The 13,606-nt window shown below is 38.6% G+C and overlaps 1 protein-coding gene and 1 long non-coding RNA gene across 23 annotated transcripts in view; one reads left to right on the top strand and one right to left on the bottom strand.

Annotated features, from left to right (window-relative positions):
- LOC106634069 (uncharacterized) overlaps nucleotides 1-6,940 on the top strand; it is a 30,150-nt gene extending 23,210 nt beyond the window's left edge. For 2 of the 3 annotated variants that reach the window (XR_008622063.2, XR_010110819.1), the window contains 2 exons: nucleotides 312-529; nucleotides 5,463-6,940. This is a non-coding gene — a long non-coding RNA (uncharacterized LOC106634069). Of the gene's footprint in view, nucleotides 1-170; nucleotides 530-5,462 lie in introns of all 3 variants that reach the window. The other variant, XR_010110820.1, reaches the window with a different exon arrangement.
- ZNF177 (zinc finger protein 177) overlaps nucleotides 1,856-13,606 on the bottom strand; it is a 38,929-nt gene continuing 27,178 nt past the window's right edge. For 5 of the 20 annotated variants that reach the window (XM_055103399.2, XM_057300584.2, XM_057300585.2 and 2 more), the window contains 6 exons: nucleotides 12,329-12,471; nucleotides 5,700-5,785; nucleotides 4,968-5,094; nucleotides 4,437-4,529; nucleotides 3,897-3,979; nucleotides 1,856-3,375 (listed from right to left, as the gene is read on the bottom strand). In XM_055103399.2, the coding sequence (XP_054959374.2) occupies nucleotides 2,266-3,375; nucleotides 3,897-3,979; nucleotides 4,437-4,529; nucleotides 4,968-5,094; nucleotides 5,700-5,732 (1,446 nt within the window). In that variant the 5' untranslated portion in view covers nucleotides 5,733-5,785; nucleotides 12,329-12,471 and the 3' untranslated portion in view covers nucleotides 1,856-2,265. Of the gene's footprint in view, nucleotides 3,376-3,896; nucleotides 3,980-4,436; nucleotides 4,530-4,967; nucleotides 5,095-5,699; nucleotides 5,786-7,630; nucleotides 7,739-12,328; nucleotides 12,472-13,606 lie in introns of all 20 variants that reach the window. The other 15 variants (XM_063599834.1, XM_063599833.1, XM_057300583.2 and 12 more) reach the window with 7 other exon arrangements.

The following is a 13,606-nucleotide window of genomic DNA, read 5'->3' as shown; positions in this document are numbered from 1 at the left end:
TGGGGTTTCTCCATGTTGGCCAGGCTGGTCTCGAACTCCCAACCTCAGGTGATCCGCCCGCCTTGGCCTCCCAAAGTGCTGGGATTACAGGCGTGAGCCACCGCGTCTGGCCGAGAACGTGTTATTTTTCTAAATTCTCCAAGTGTTGTCATATTGCTTCTTTTCTGTAGGGTAGAAACTTCACTAATATAGTCATCTGCAGATGGGTCATATGTGTCAATATGGTGCCTCCAGAAACCAAAAAAACCGACCAAGCATTGTGCTGTTTGTGATTAGTAGTACAAATTGCAGCAATTCTCCTTTCACCTTAGAGGGAATATCTTGACAAGCGCCAGACAACTGAACCCCTAGAAACTTCAGGTGGTTAGCCTGAATGTTTGGGTCTATTCCCCAACAAACATTCACGTCTGTCTTACGAAAGAACTCATAAAGGCATCAATAGAGAGGACAAGTTGTGGGATGTAAAGATGACCATACCTGCTGGATGTTATTGCAAGCAACAGTATAACTGATGTAACGCTGAGAAAAAGTAAGTTGCTCCTGGTTGTCCTTACAGGTTGAGAAAATGGTATTTCTAGGTCAGTAGCTCACATTTGTAGTAAATTAATGAACATTAGTTATTAGGGGAAAAGTATGGGCACTAATAGCACAATTTGCCAGAAACACAAAATGAGTAAACTTATATGTACCCAATTACAGTGCCCCCCAAAAAAGGAGAGTTTTTTTTTTTTTTTTCCTGAGACACAGTCTTGCTGTGGCCCGGGTAGGAAAGCAGTGGCATGACCTCAGCTCACTGCTACCTCTGCCTCCTGGGCTCAGGTGATCCTCTCACCTCAGCCTACTGAGTAGCTGGGACTACAGGTACACAATACCATACCCGGCTAACTTTTTTTTGTTTTGTTTTTTGTAGAGATGGAGTTTTGGCTCATTGGCTGGGCTTGGTCTTGAACTGGTAAGCTCAAGTGATCTGCCCGCCTTGGGCTCCCAGACATGCACCACTGCACCTGGCCTAGAGAGAGAGATTTTTAAAGAAAACAATTTGGCTGGGGGCGGTGACTCACACTTGTAATCCTAGCACTCTGGGAGGCCAAGGCAGGCAGATCACTTGAGATCAGGAGTTCAAAACCAGCCTGGCCAACATGGCGAAACCCCACCTGTACTAAAAATACAAAAAAGTAGCTAGGCATGGTGGCATTTGCCTGTAATCCCAGCTACTTGGGAGGATGAGACACGAGAATCACTTGAACTCAGAAGGCGGAGGTTGCACTGAGCTGAGATCACACCACTGCACTCCAGCCTGGGCAACACAGCGAGACCTAATTATTCCTTTTTTGGTAGAGATGGGGTCTCACTGTGTTGCCTCAGCTGATTTCAAGCTCCTAGGCTTAAGTGATCCTTCTGCCTCAGAAAACACAATTTTTCAACCATACTTGAACGATTCCTAAAACTTGACCATATATTAGATGTAACAGTTGGGACTGAAATGAAAGAGGAACTTCCCACAAGAGTGGTTTAAACCACGTGGCAGTTAATTTTTCTCATGTAACATGAAATCCAGAGATAAGCAGCACAGGATTAGTGCAACCAGATAATATTGTATCTTCCCTGTTGTTTCATTTAGTATCCTTTCTCTGTCCTCCTCTTGGTGTATATATTTTCTAGGAAATAATAAGGGACAAGACAAAGGGCAAATAGTTAAGAAAAAAACACCAGATGAGATATTCCCATTTCCATGAGCTTCCTTAGAAGCTGTATCCAGTGACTTCTGCCTACTTTGCATGGGCTAGGGATGTGAACATATTTGGCCGCTCACAGCTGTAAGGGAAGCTGGGTGAAAACTGTCCACATTGCCAGCTTGAACTAAATGGTAAATTTTATTACTTTAAGAAAGAAGGGAGGAATGGATATTGAGACAGCAACTAGTTCTGTCTGCCACAGTACATCAGTCAGTGTCCAGCAATTATGTTCAAATCTATGTCACACACAATCTACATATTGAAGACCATGTATTCTGTTCACAATGCAATTAAACTGAAAAGATAACTAAAATATTCATAGGATCTACAGTTGTGACACATATAAGAATGAAATACTGATAAAAACAATCATAGCTATAACATTTATAAGGTTTGTCCCAGTATAACAGGCATCCAGAGTTGGGCCAGAAGGCTGTTTCCAGGTGACCATAACAGGGCTTCTCTCCAATATATGTTCTAAAGTGAGAAAGGAGGCATGAGGGGCAACAAACACTTTCCTGCAGTCATTTCATTCATGGAGTTTCTGGCCATTGTGGATTCGCTTGTGCATTATAAGGTTAGTGCTTGTGCTAAAGGCTTTTTCACACTGAATACATTTATAAGGCTTCTCTCCAGTGTGAGTTCTCACGTGTACCCTCAGGCAAGAGGAATTCCTAAAGGCCTTCCCACATTCTTTACACTCATAGGTTTTCTCACCAGTGTGAGTTCTCTTGTGCACAATAAGGTAAGAGCCTGTGCTGAAGGACTTTCCACACTGGTTACACTCATAAGGCTTCTCTCCAGTGTGAGAGCGTGTGTGTTTCTTAAGGGATGACTGATCGATGAAGGCTTTTCCACAGTCACTGCATTCATAGGGTTTCTCTCCAGTGTGGGTTCTCACATGTTTCTGAAGGGATGAAGGAACAGTGAAAGCCTTCCCACATTCCTTACAGTCATAGGGTTTCTCTCCAGTGTGAGTTCTTTTGTGCACATTCAGATGAGAGCTCTGGCTAAAGGATTTTCCACAGTGATCACACTCATAAGGCTTCTCTCCAGTATGAGATCTCATGTGTTTCTTAAGGGAAGACTGAAAAATGAAGGCTTTCCCACAGTCACTGCATTCATAGGGCATCTCTCCAGAGTGAGTTCTGACACAGTTCTGAAGGGACAAAGGGTCAGTGAAAGTTTTCTCATGTTCATTACATTCCAAACCCTCCTCCACACTACCAGTTTTTGTGTGGACACTAAGGGGAGATATTTTGCCATAGTCACTGCATTCATCACCTTTCTCTCCAGTAGGTATTTGCTCACGTACTGAGCAGGAAGAGTGTAGGCTGAAGGACATATCACATTGCTCATACTCCTGAAACTTCTGTCCTGTGGGAGTTCTTAAGTGTTTCCTGAGGGATGACTCTTGATTGAAAGCTTTTCTACAATCAGTAAATTCAAGAGTTTTCTCTCCAATTTGAATGCTCACATGACTCCTAAGAGTTGAGGGATGGTTGAAGACTTTGCTATACTTTATATATTTATAGCATTTCTCTCCCTTGCAATATCTTGTACAAATAAAGCGAGTGTTCTTTCTGAATTTCCCACAATGGTTACACTCCAGGGAGTGCTCACCAGGTTGATTTTCTGCCTGTTGAAAAGGGAGTAAGTGGTGACTAAAGGCTTTTTCACTTTCACCTTATTCACAGGAATTCTCTTCCATGAGGATTCTGCCATATATAGGAAGCACATGATCATGACTGACATGTGTACCATTTTCAGTACGTGCGTATGACTTTTGCCCTATTAGCTTTTTCGAGTTGAATAAGCTCACTCCTCTGTCCAAGGCTCTATTCCTTCCCAGCAAAGGGCTTCTTTAATACAGTTTTTCTAATACTGAGTGAAGAATGAATGAATTATGTACTAAATACTTAACTCTAAAATCATATTTACATAGATGTTTACTTGTGGTTATTCTCTGTGAGCCAGCAAGTGTTAACCTAGGTTTACAGATTTCTCCAATTTCATGAAAATCAAACTCTCCCGAGACAGCTTTCTGGTGAAAGCTTGGTGCCTGAATTCTTACCCCTGCTTTGGGTGCTGATGTTTTAACTCATTCAGATTCCCAGACTTCTACTACAAAGACCAGGAATACTTCCTAGTAAGTCTTACCATGTTTATGCCATTGGATGTTTCTCCCCCAGGAATGTTCTGCATAGCAACTGTATCTTTTGATTTAAGTTGAGTTTCCCAGTCTGAAATAGCACAGGAAAATTTTTGTAATTATTGGGAGAAAAGGTTGGAATGAAAGAAAAAGGGAGGGAGACCCTATGGATTTGTTTTCAAATAATATCTTCTAAGTAGAGAAATGTAAGAAAGAAGACACAACCAGTGATTCACCAGTGATAGGAACAAGCAGTAGAAATGGGAGGTATTTTAGTTAGAAAGGATTGTGGAGGTTGGGAAATAAGACAGTATTATCTGGAAAACAGGGAGAACTAAACAAAAAGCATTCATGGAGACATTACATTTAAAGAGGAATTAAAACTTCTTTCTCGGAGACCAAATGAACGTATGAATGATTGAATAGATGGTGAAACAGGAAGGAAGCTCATGTCATGGCCTCAGATTTCTTTTCCTTCACTGAGTGACATTCCCAAATGTACTAACCCTCACTGGCCAAGGCTGCACTCTGTTCTGCCCAAGGCTCACCTGCACAGTCACCTTGTAAAATTCCTCTTTCATCTGTCTTCAGCTGTTCTTGATCCACCTTGGAGATCAGACTGTGTCTGCAGAGCTGATACCCTGCTCACGCAGAAAGCAAGGATGTGGGAGAAATGTGTGAGAATTAAATATTCCACAAAACTGATTGCCATACTTTGGCTTTAACTAAAGGATTATTAAAATAGTCAAGTGCAGCTTTAGGAACAACAAAACAATCAGAGCCGAGCTCTTTCTTTCACAAGAACCAAAAAGCATGGTCCACGCCCTATATGGAAGTGACCCTTGAAACCTATACACAAGATCAGACACAGATTGCAAATTACCTTAAGCTATTAGTGATAGAGAAAATGAAATCAGTGCATTTTCATGGGAAGCCACTGGACTGCCCCCTCAAGGGCAGGGACCATTCATTTTGGGGTTAACCACTGTACTGCTATTCTTTCCACAGATTCTGGAACATAATATGTGCTTAAGAACTATTTGCTACATAAACAAATGAAGAAATGAGGCCAGCCTTACCTACTGAGGCCAGGTTCCTAAAGTTCTCCAGCATCACATCTTTGTATAGATTTTTTTGAGCAGGGTCCAGCAATGCCCACTCCTCCTGGGAAAAGTCCACTGCCACTTCCTGGAAGGTTACTGAGTTCTAAAACATCACATACATATTCTGGCTCAGCCAATGACCATTTTTGACAATGTACCAGGAGAATGGTGGGTGAGGCTGACAGGACTGGAGAGGAGACTCAGGGCACTGGAAGCTCAGACATGCATCAGAGGCCTTCTCTTAATTTGCCTTAAAGCTGAGTTCTCAGAACTCTCTTTAAATCCTACTCCCTGGGCCATCTCATTCAGGGTCATGGTCAAAACAGCTTTTCTAAAATATGGTTGGCTTGATCTTTGCACAGTTAGGTTGTGAGGACTCTTTTCGTCTTATTCAGATCCAGTATAGACAGGGCATACTGTAGGAATGCAAGAAATACTTGAGAAATGATAAATAATTTTCCTTCTTTACAGCACTCACTAAAGTTTGGAATTCATACTCAAAAATATGGAAGAATATCTGCAGAAAGTTAACAAATGTGGGAACAGAAGCCTTTCCCAGGGATTCCCTCTTCCACATGAAGCAGCCTGGGAGCTGCGGAAGATGAAGCCAGCTCAGATTGGGCTGTGAAGCTTCAGGTCAGGGGCAAGAGATGTGTTCTTTTCAGGAATGGCAGTGTGCTTTTGGAAACAGAGAAATTTCTTGTGTACCTGTGACCAGGTTGTCAGCCACCCTGCAGCCATTCTTCCTCCTGTAGGTTTCCTTCCTGGCTGGGCAGAGTCCTAAGCAGGCAGAGCTAGAGGAGAAGACAGAAGCCATTAGAGTCTAGGCCTGCTAGATGTTCAACACTAGCAGGCTGGGAAGCTTCTTCTTACTAAAGGGTAACAACATACACATAGAGTGTAGTTACAATTTGCCTCCTTATCCAAGAACACAGTATATCCTCAAATTAGAAATACAGTATGCATTTTTCATTTTTTCTTGTTGGACTTTTTTCTAGCCTGAACCACTAAAAAGGCTTATGACTGCTAACACCTCAGGAGGAATGAGCCTCTAAAGTGCAAAACTGTCTCTGAATATCATTTACCCGTGACAGAAACCAGGACTCACTGGAGAAATAGCTGAGGCTAGTATAGACTAAGAAATCTTCAAGATGAGTTTGGAATATCTTATATCACACCCTCACGTTCCTCATTGTTAGAATGGGACCAATTTCATAGGGTTGGGCTGAGTTAATATCCCGAAATTACTTAGAACAATAAGGAGTAACTCATAAGGACCATAAAGTTGAGCATATTTGCATTTCATAATAAAAGGGTGACATTCCAGAACAACATTTAGTACACTTAGCTGTATATGTGAAGTATCAAAATCTAGTGCTGCAAATCTTAGAGCAGAGCTAGGACTCTGTCTTCTTAACTCAGTAGCCTACCTTGCAGGCCCTGTTTGCCTGCCCCTGATTTTACTTTTTAAACTTTTTTGTTGTAAACGAAGACACATACGCATTAATCTAGGCCTAAATAGGGTTAGGATCTTGAGTATCACTGTCTGACACCTTCTATCGTGTCCCACTTAAGGTATTCAGGGGCAATAACATGCACAGAGCTGACATCTCCTATGGTGACAATGCCTTCTAGAATGTCTTCTGAAGCATCTGCTTGAGGCTTATTTTTGAGTTAACTTTTCTTTTTTAGTAAGTAGAAGGAATACATTCTAAAATAACAATAAATAGTATAAAAATATATAAACCAGTAATGTGGTCACTTATTACTATTATTATGTACTGTATATAATCTACTGTACATAACCATATTTACTACTGTTACATGACTGGCAGTGCAGCAGGTTTAAATGACAGACGTGAGTAATGTGCTTTACAATGTTACACTGGCTATGTCATTAGGTGATTGGAATTTGTTAGCACTATTAAAATGTTATGAGAGCACTGTCACATATGTGGACCATCACTGACCAAAATGTCTTTACACAGTGCATGACTGTACTGCCAACCAAGAATGTTTTACCTGCCAAAAATGGCCTTCAGAAATGAAGGAGAGATAAAAACTTCCTTGGACAAACAAAAGATGAGGGGCTTCATCAGTAATGGAGCTGATTTATAGGAAATAGTAAATTCTTCAGCTTAAAAGAAAGGACACTTAGTAACATGAAACCATATGAAATTATAAAACCCACTGGGGTAAAGGTAATTATATACTCAATCCAGATTACCCTAATACTGTAACAGTGGTATCTAAATAACTTATAACTCTAGTATAAAAGATTAAAAGATAAAAATATTAAAAAGTTATAATAATTTGTTAATATACAATATAGAAAGATGTAAATTGTGACATCAAAAACATAAAATGTGGGAAATGGAAGTAAGAGTATAAATTGTTTGTATGCAATCAAAGCTAAGCTGTTAACAGCTTAAAACAGACTATTAAAACTACAGGATGTTTTAAGCTTCATAGTAGCCACAAAGCAAGAACCTATATTATGGAGAAAAGAGAAAGAAATCAAAGCGTATCACTACAGAAAGTCATCAAATCACAAAGGAAGACAAGGGAGGAAGAAAGGAACAAAACATCTGTACAACAGCCACAGAAGAATGAACAAAAAGGCAACAGTAAGTACCTACCCATCAATAATTACTTTAAGTATAAATGTACTCAGGAGGCTGAGGTGGGAGGATCACTTGAGAGCAGGAGTTTGAGACCAGCCTAGGCAACACAGCAAGACCGCATCTCTACAGAAAACAATTTAAAAAAATTATTTGGGTGTGGTGGCATCTGCCAGTAGTCCCAGCTACTTGGTGGGCTAGGGTGGGAGGATTGCTTGAATCTGAGAGTAGTGGGAGTATGATCATGCCACTGCACTCCAGCCTGGGTGACAGAGACCCTATCTCCTTAAACAAAAAAGTAAATGGATTAAGTTCTCTAGTCAAAACACATAGTGGCTGACTGGATTAAAAAAGAAAGACCTAAGGTATATGCTGCCTACAAGAAGCTCACTATAGCTTTAAGAATGCATGTAGCCCGAAAGTAAAAAGATGGGAAAAGACATTCCACGTAAATGGAAACCAAAGAGAGCAAGGGTGAGTAGGAAAGATCTTATACCAGCTTAATGTTACACCTCAAGTTACTAGAAAAAGCAGCAGCTAAGCCCAAAGTCAGTAGAAGGAAAAAGAAACTAAGCCCAAAGTCAGTACAAGGAAGGAAATAATAATAAAGATCGCAGCAGAAATAAATGAGAGACTAGGAAGACAATAGAAAAGATCGATGAAACTGAATGTTGGTTGTATGAAAAGATAAACCAACAAAAACCTTTAGCCAGACTACTAAAGATTAAAATAGACAAGACTGAAGTAAAAATAGAAATGAAAGAGAAGGCATTACAACTGATAACCACAGAAATATAAAGGATCATGAGACCATAATGAAAAATTATATGCCAAAAAATTGGATAACCTAGAAGAAATGAATAAATTCCTAGAAATATATAACCTGCTAAGACTGAATCATAAATAGAAAACCTGACAAGATCAATAATGAGTAAGGAGATTAAATCAGTGAGGAAAAATCTTCCATCAAAGAAAAGCCCAGGACTTGGTGGCTTCACCGTTGAATTCTACCAAACATTTAAAGAATCCTTCTCAAACTCTTCCAAAAAAATGGAAAAGGAGCCCAACCAAACTCCTCATTAAACTCATTTTATGAGGTCAGCATTACACTGATACCAAAGCCAGACAAACACTGTAAGAGCAAAAAACTACAAGCCAATATCCCTACTGAAAATAGATGCAAAACTCCTCAATAAAATACTAGCAAACCAAATTCAACAGTACCTTAAAAGGACCATACACCATGATCAAGTGAGATTTATCCCAGAAATTCAAGGATAGTTCAAGATACGCAAAATCAATGTGATACATCACATCGACAGAATGAAGGATAAAAACTATATGATCATTAGAATAGATGAAGAAAAAGCACTTGGTAAAATTCAGCATTATTCTGTGATAAAAACCCTCAACGAATTAGTTACAGAAGGAAAGTACTTCAACACCAGTAAAGGCCATAGGTGACAAAACCACAGCTTACAGCCAATTATAAAAAATTGAAAGCTTTTCCTCTAAGATTGGGAACAAGGCAAAGATGCCCATCCTCACCACTTCTATTCAACATACAACTGAAGTTCTAGCCAGAACAATTATGCAAGAAAACAAAAGGCGTCTACGTTGGAAAAGAGGTAAAATTATGTTTGTAGATGACATGATATTGTATCTAGAAAACCCTAAAGACACCATGAAAAAATGTTAAAACTAACATGTAAATTCAGTAATGCAGGGTAAAAAAAATCAACATACAAAAATTAAATGTATTTCTAACAAACTATCTAAAAAAAAACTATGAAAATAATTTCACTTATAATAATATCAAAAAGAGTAAAATACTGACAATAAATTTAACCAAGGAGATGATCTCAACACTGAAAATTCTAAAACACGGTGAAAGTAGAAGACACAAACAAATGGGAAGCCACCCAGTGTTCATGGATTGGAAGAATCAATATTGTCAAATGTCACACTATGAAAGGTGATCTACAAATTAATGCAATTCCTATGAAATTCCAATGATATTTTTTACAGAAATAGAAAAAACAATCCTAAAATTCATATGGAAACACAAAAACTCCAAATAGCTAAAGCAATCTTGAACAATACTGGAGGCACCACACTTCCTTATTTCAAATATATTACAAAGGTACCATAATGGAAATAGTATGGTACTGGCATAAAAACAGAGACAAATGTAACAGGATAGGAAGCCCAGAAATAAACCCTGGCATGTATGGTCAACTAATCTTGGACAAAGATGCCAAGAATAAGCAATGGGGAGAGGACAGTCTCTTCGGCAAATGGTGTAAGGAAAACTAGATATCCACATGTGAAAAAGTGAAATTAGATCCTTAAACTACAAACAAAAAACAACTCAAAATGGATTAAAGACTTAAATGTAAGACCTGAGATCATAAAACTTCTAGAAGAGGGGAAAAGCTCTTTGATATTAATTTTGACAAATTTTTTTTTAAAGAGTTGACACCAAAAGCACAGGCAAGAAAGGCAAAAATAATCAAGTGAAACTACATCAAACTAAAAAGTTTCTGCACAGCAAAGGAAATAATGAACAAAATGAAAAAGCAACCTTATGGAATGGGAGAAAGAATCTGCACAATATTTAAAATATTTACGAAATTCATACAGTTCGATAGAAAAAAATGGAATAAAAAATGGGTAAAGGATCTAAATAGACATTTTTCCAAAGAAGAAATAAAAATGGCCAGTAGGTATATGAAAAAGTGCCCAACATCACATTATTAGGGACGTACCAATCAAAACCATAGTTGGCTGCTACCTCACACTTGTTATAATAGATATTATCAAAAAGTCAAAGGATAACAAGTGTTGGATGTGGAAAAAGGGAACCCTTATACATCGTTGGTAGAAGTGAAAATTGGTACAGCCATTATGGAAAGCAGTAGTGGAGGTGCCTCAAAATATTAAAAATAGAACTACCATATGATCCAGCAATCCTGCTACTGGGTATATAACCAAAGGAAGTGAAATCAATATCTTAAAGAGGTATCTGTGAGCTCATATTCATTGCAGCATTATTTATAATAGCTGCTATATGGAAACAACGTGTTTGTCGATTGCTGAATGCGTAAAGAAAATGTCATATATATACACACAGTGGGTTATTCAGTCTTAAAAAAGAAGGAAACCTGGAGAACATCATGCTAAGTAAAATAAGGTGGACATAGACAAATACTGCAAGACCTCACTTACATGGAATCTAAAAAAGTCAAACTCCTAGAAGCATTAGAAAGGTGATTACCAAGGGGCAAGGGAAATGGGGAGATGTTGGTCAATGGGTATGTATTTGCTGTTATAAGATGGCTGAGTTTTGGAGACCTGATGTATGGCTTGGTGACTATAGTTAATGATGTACTGTATATTTGAAATTTTCCAAGAGAGTGCATCTTACAAAAGTAAGTGAGGGGATGGATATGTTAATTAGCTTGACTGTGATGATCATTTCAGAATGGACAGGTAGATCAAAACATTATGTTGTACACCTTAAGCATATATAATTTTTATTATTTGTCAATTATACCTCAAGAAAGCTGGAAAACCATGCTTCAGAAAAACAAAACTGGCAGGGTGTGGTGGCTCACGCCTGTAATCTCAGCACTTTGGGAGGCCAAGGTGGGTGGATTGCTTGAGGTCAGGAGGTTCAAGACCAGCCTGAACAACATGGTGAAACCCTTTCTCTGTTAAAAATACAAAAATTAGCCAGGTGTGGTGGCAGGTGCCTGTAATCCCAGCTACTGGAGAGGGGAGGCAGGAGAATTGCTTGAACCTGGGAGGCAGAAGTTGCAGTGAGCTGAGATCATGCCACTGCACCTCAGCCTGGGAGACAGAGCGAGACTCCATCTCAAAAAAAAAAAAAAAAAAAAAAAAAAAAAAAAAAAAAAAAAAAAAGGAAAAGAAAGCTCAATGATGAAAGGAAGCAAGGGAGAGAACAGATGTAATAAGAATGGCAAAATGGTGACAATCATTGAAGCTGGGTGGTAGGTACATAGTGGCTTTATAGCACTCTATTCCTAGGTATGACTGAAAATCCATAGTGAACAGTTTTTTAAAAAGAAAGTAAAATTTCCATATGAAAGCGTGAAGCAAGGAACTGTACCCATCAGGTATAATAAAAAGCAAATCTCTCTTGAGGATTTGTATACACAAGTGCTCTCTTTTAGATTTCAGTCCAAATTCATTTCTGTAGTTCAAACAACCTCAAGGGAATAATTTCACTTAAAGAGGGTCCTAAGTGGCATTGTCCCCAAGCAACTAGTGCAAGCAAATCAACCTATCTCTGGAAAATCAACTTTAAGTCAGGTCTTGAGAAAAAATCTTATATACAACGTTCTAAGTAAATTGAGGAAGGCACAGTTTAAGAAATTGTGAAACACAAATACACAATGTACCATGTGTAAGACATAGCTAACACACAGGTGTCAGGTGGTAAAAAGCATAACACTTTGGATATTACCCTTTTAGATATATTTTAAAATATATAAAAGCTTAATTAATAAAAATTTGAATGGATATGGATTAAGATACTATAAAATGGTTAGTTTAAAAAACAATTTTTAGAAATGAAAAACAAACTCACTGAAATGAGAAATTCAGTGCCAGTATTAACTACCAGATCAGAACTTTGATCGCACTATTAGATGAAAACCTAGCAATTTTCTTGAATTAGTGAAAGACACTAACCTTTGGGTACTAGAAGTATCATAAGCCCCCAAGCTGAATACATAAAAAGAAATCCACATCTAATTTCATTATAGATTTTTCTTCCTTGGTATTTGATTTTTTCCCATAATTTCCAAAGCAGCCAGGGGAAAAACACAGGTCACCTATAAAAGGAAAAACAGACTGATAGCTGACATCTCAACAGCAACAATGGACGTCAGAAGAAAGCAGGACAATGTCTTCAGTATGCTGAGAAAAAAATAACTTATCAACCTAAAACGCTAGACAGTTAAACTATCTAACTACTCTTTATAAGAAATACAAAGATAACCAGGTTAAGCAATGAAAACAAACCAGTCAGCAAAATCCATATATGATGTGGGACATTTTAAGAACAAATAACTTTATTTCTTCAATAAATCAGTGGATTAAAAAAATGAAAAGGGAGGAGGAAGAGAACAGACACAATAGAAACTTAAGGGGTCTAAAATAAAAAAAAAAAATGTTGGGACCCTGTTAAGATTCTCATTTGAACAAACCAAATGTAAAAAGATATTCTGTAGCCAATCAGGGAACGTCAGACTTTGTTAGGTGGGATAATGGAGTAGTGGTGATGAACCAACTAGAGATGCACAGTTAGTAATATACTGATGAAATGACAGGATGTCTGGAATTTGCTTTAAAAACAAATCTGGGGGGAAAACCCAGCATTATTCAATATTTATTTGCAGTATCTAATACAGTAACCACTAATCATGTACGGATAGCTACTGAATACTTGAAATGAGCATTTAAACTTCAATAGCCACATGAGGCTAGTGGCTATTGTATCGGACAGCTCAGCGCTAGATGATGCAAGATGTGCAAAATATTGGTAACTGTCAAAGCTGGGTGTTAAGGACATGAGAATTCATTATACAGTCAGCCCTCTGTATCTGTTGGCTACTCGACCACAGATCAAAAATATGTGGGAAAAAAAGATGAATGCTTGTGTCTGTATTGAACATGTAGACCTTCCCCCTTGTCATTATTCCTTAAACAATACAGCATAACTATTTATGGCCCGGCACAGTGGCTCACACCAGTAATCCCAGCACTTTGGAAAGCTGAGGCAGGAGGATGCCTTGAAGCCAGGAGTTTGAGACTAGCCTGGGCAATAAAGCAGCACCCTGTCTCTACAAAAATATGTATATATTTTAAATTATCCAGGCGTGGTGGCGCATGCCTGTGGTCCCAGCTACTTGGGAGGCTGAGGTGGGAGGATTACTTGAGTCCAGGAGTTTCAGGCTGCAGTGAGCT

Source organism: Pan paniscus, chromosome 20 (assembly GCF_029289425.2).
Source record: "Pan paniscus chromosome 20, NHGRI_mPanPan1-v2.0_pri, whole genome shotgun sequence".
NCBI classification, from domain to species: Eukaryota; Metazoa; Chordata; class Mammalia; order Primates; family Hominidae; genus Pan; species Pan paniscus.
Note: the sequence above shows the minus strand (reverse complement) of the source record. Positions and strands in the feature narration are given on the sequence as shown.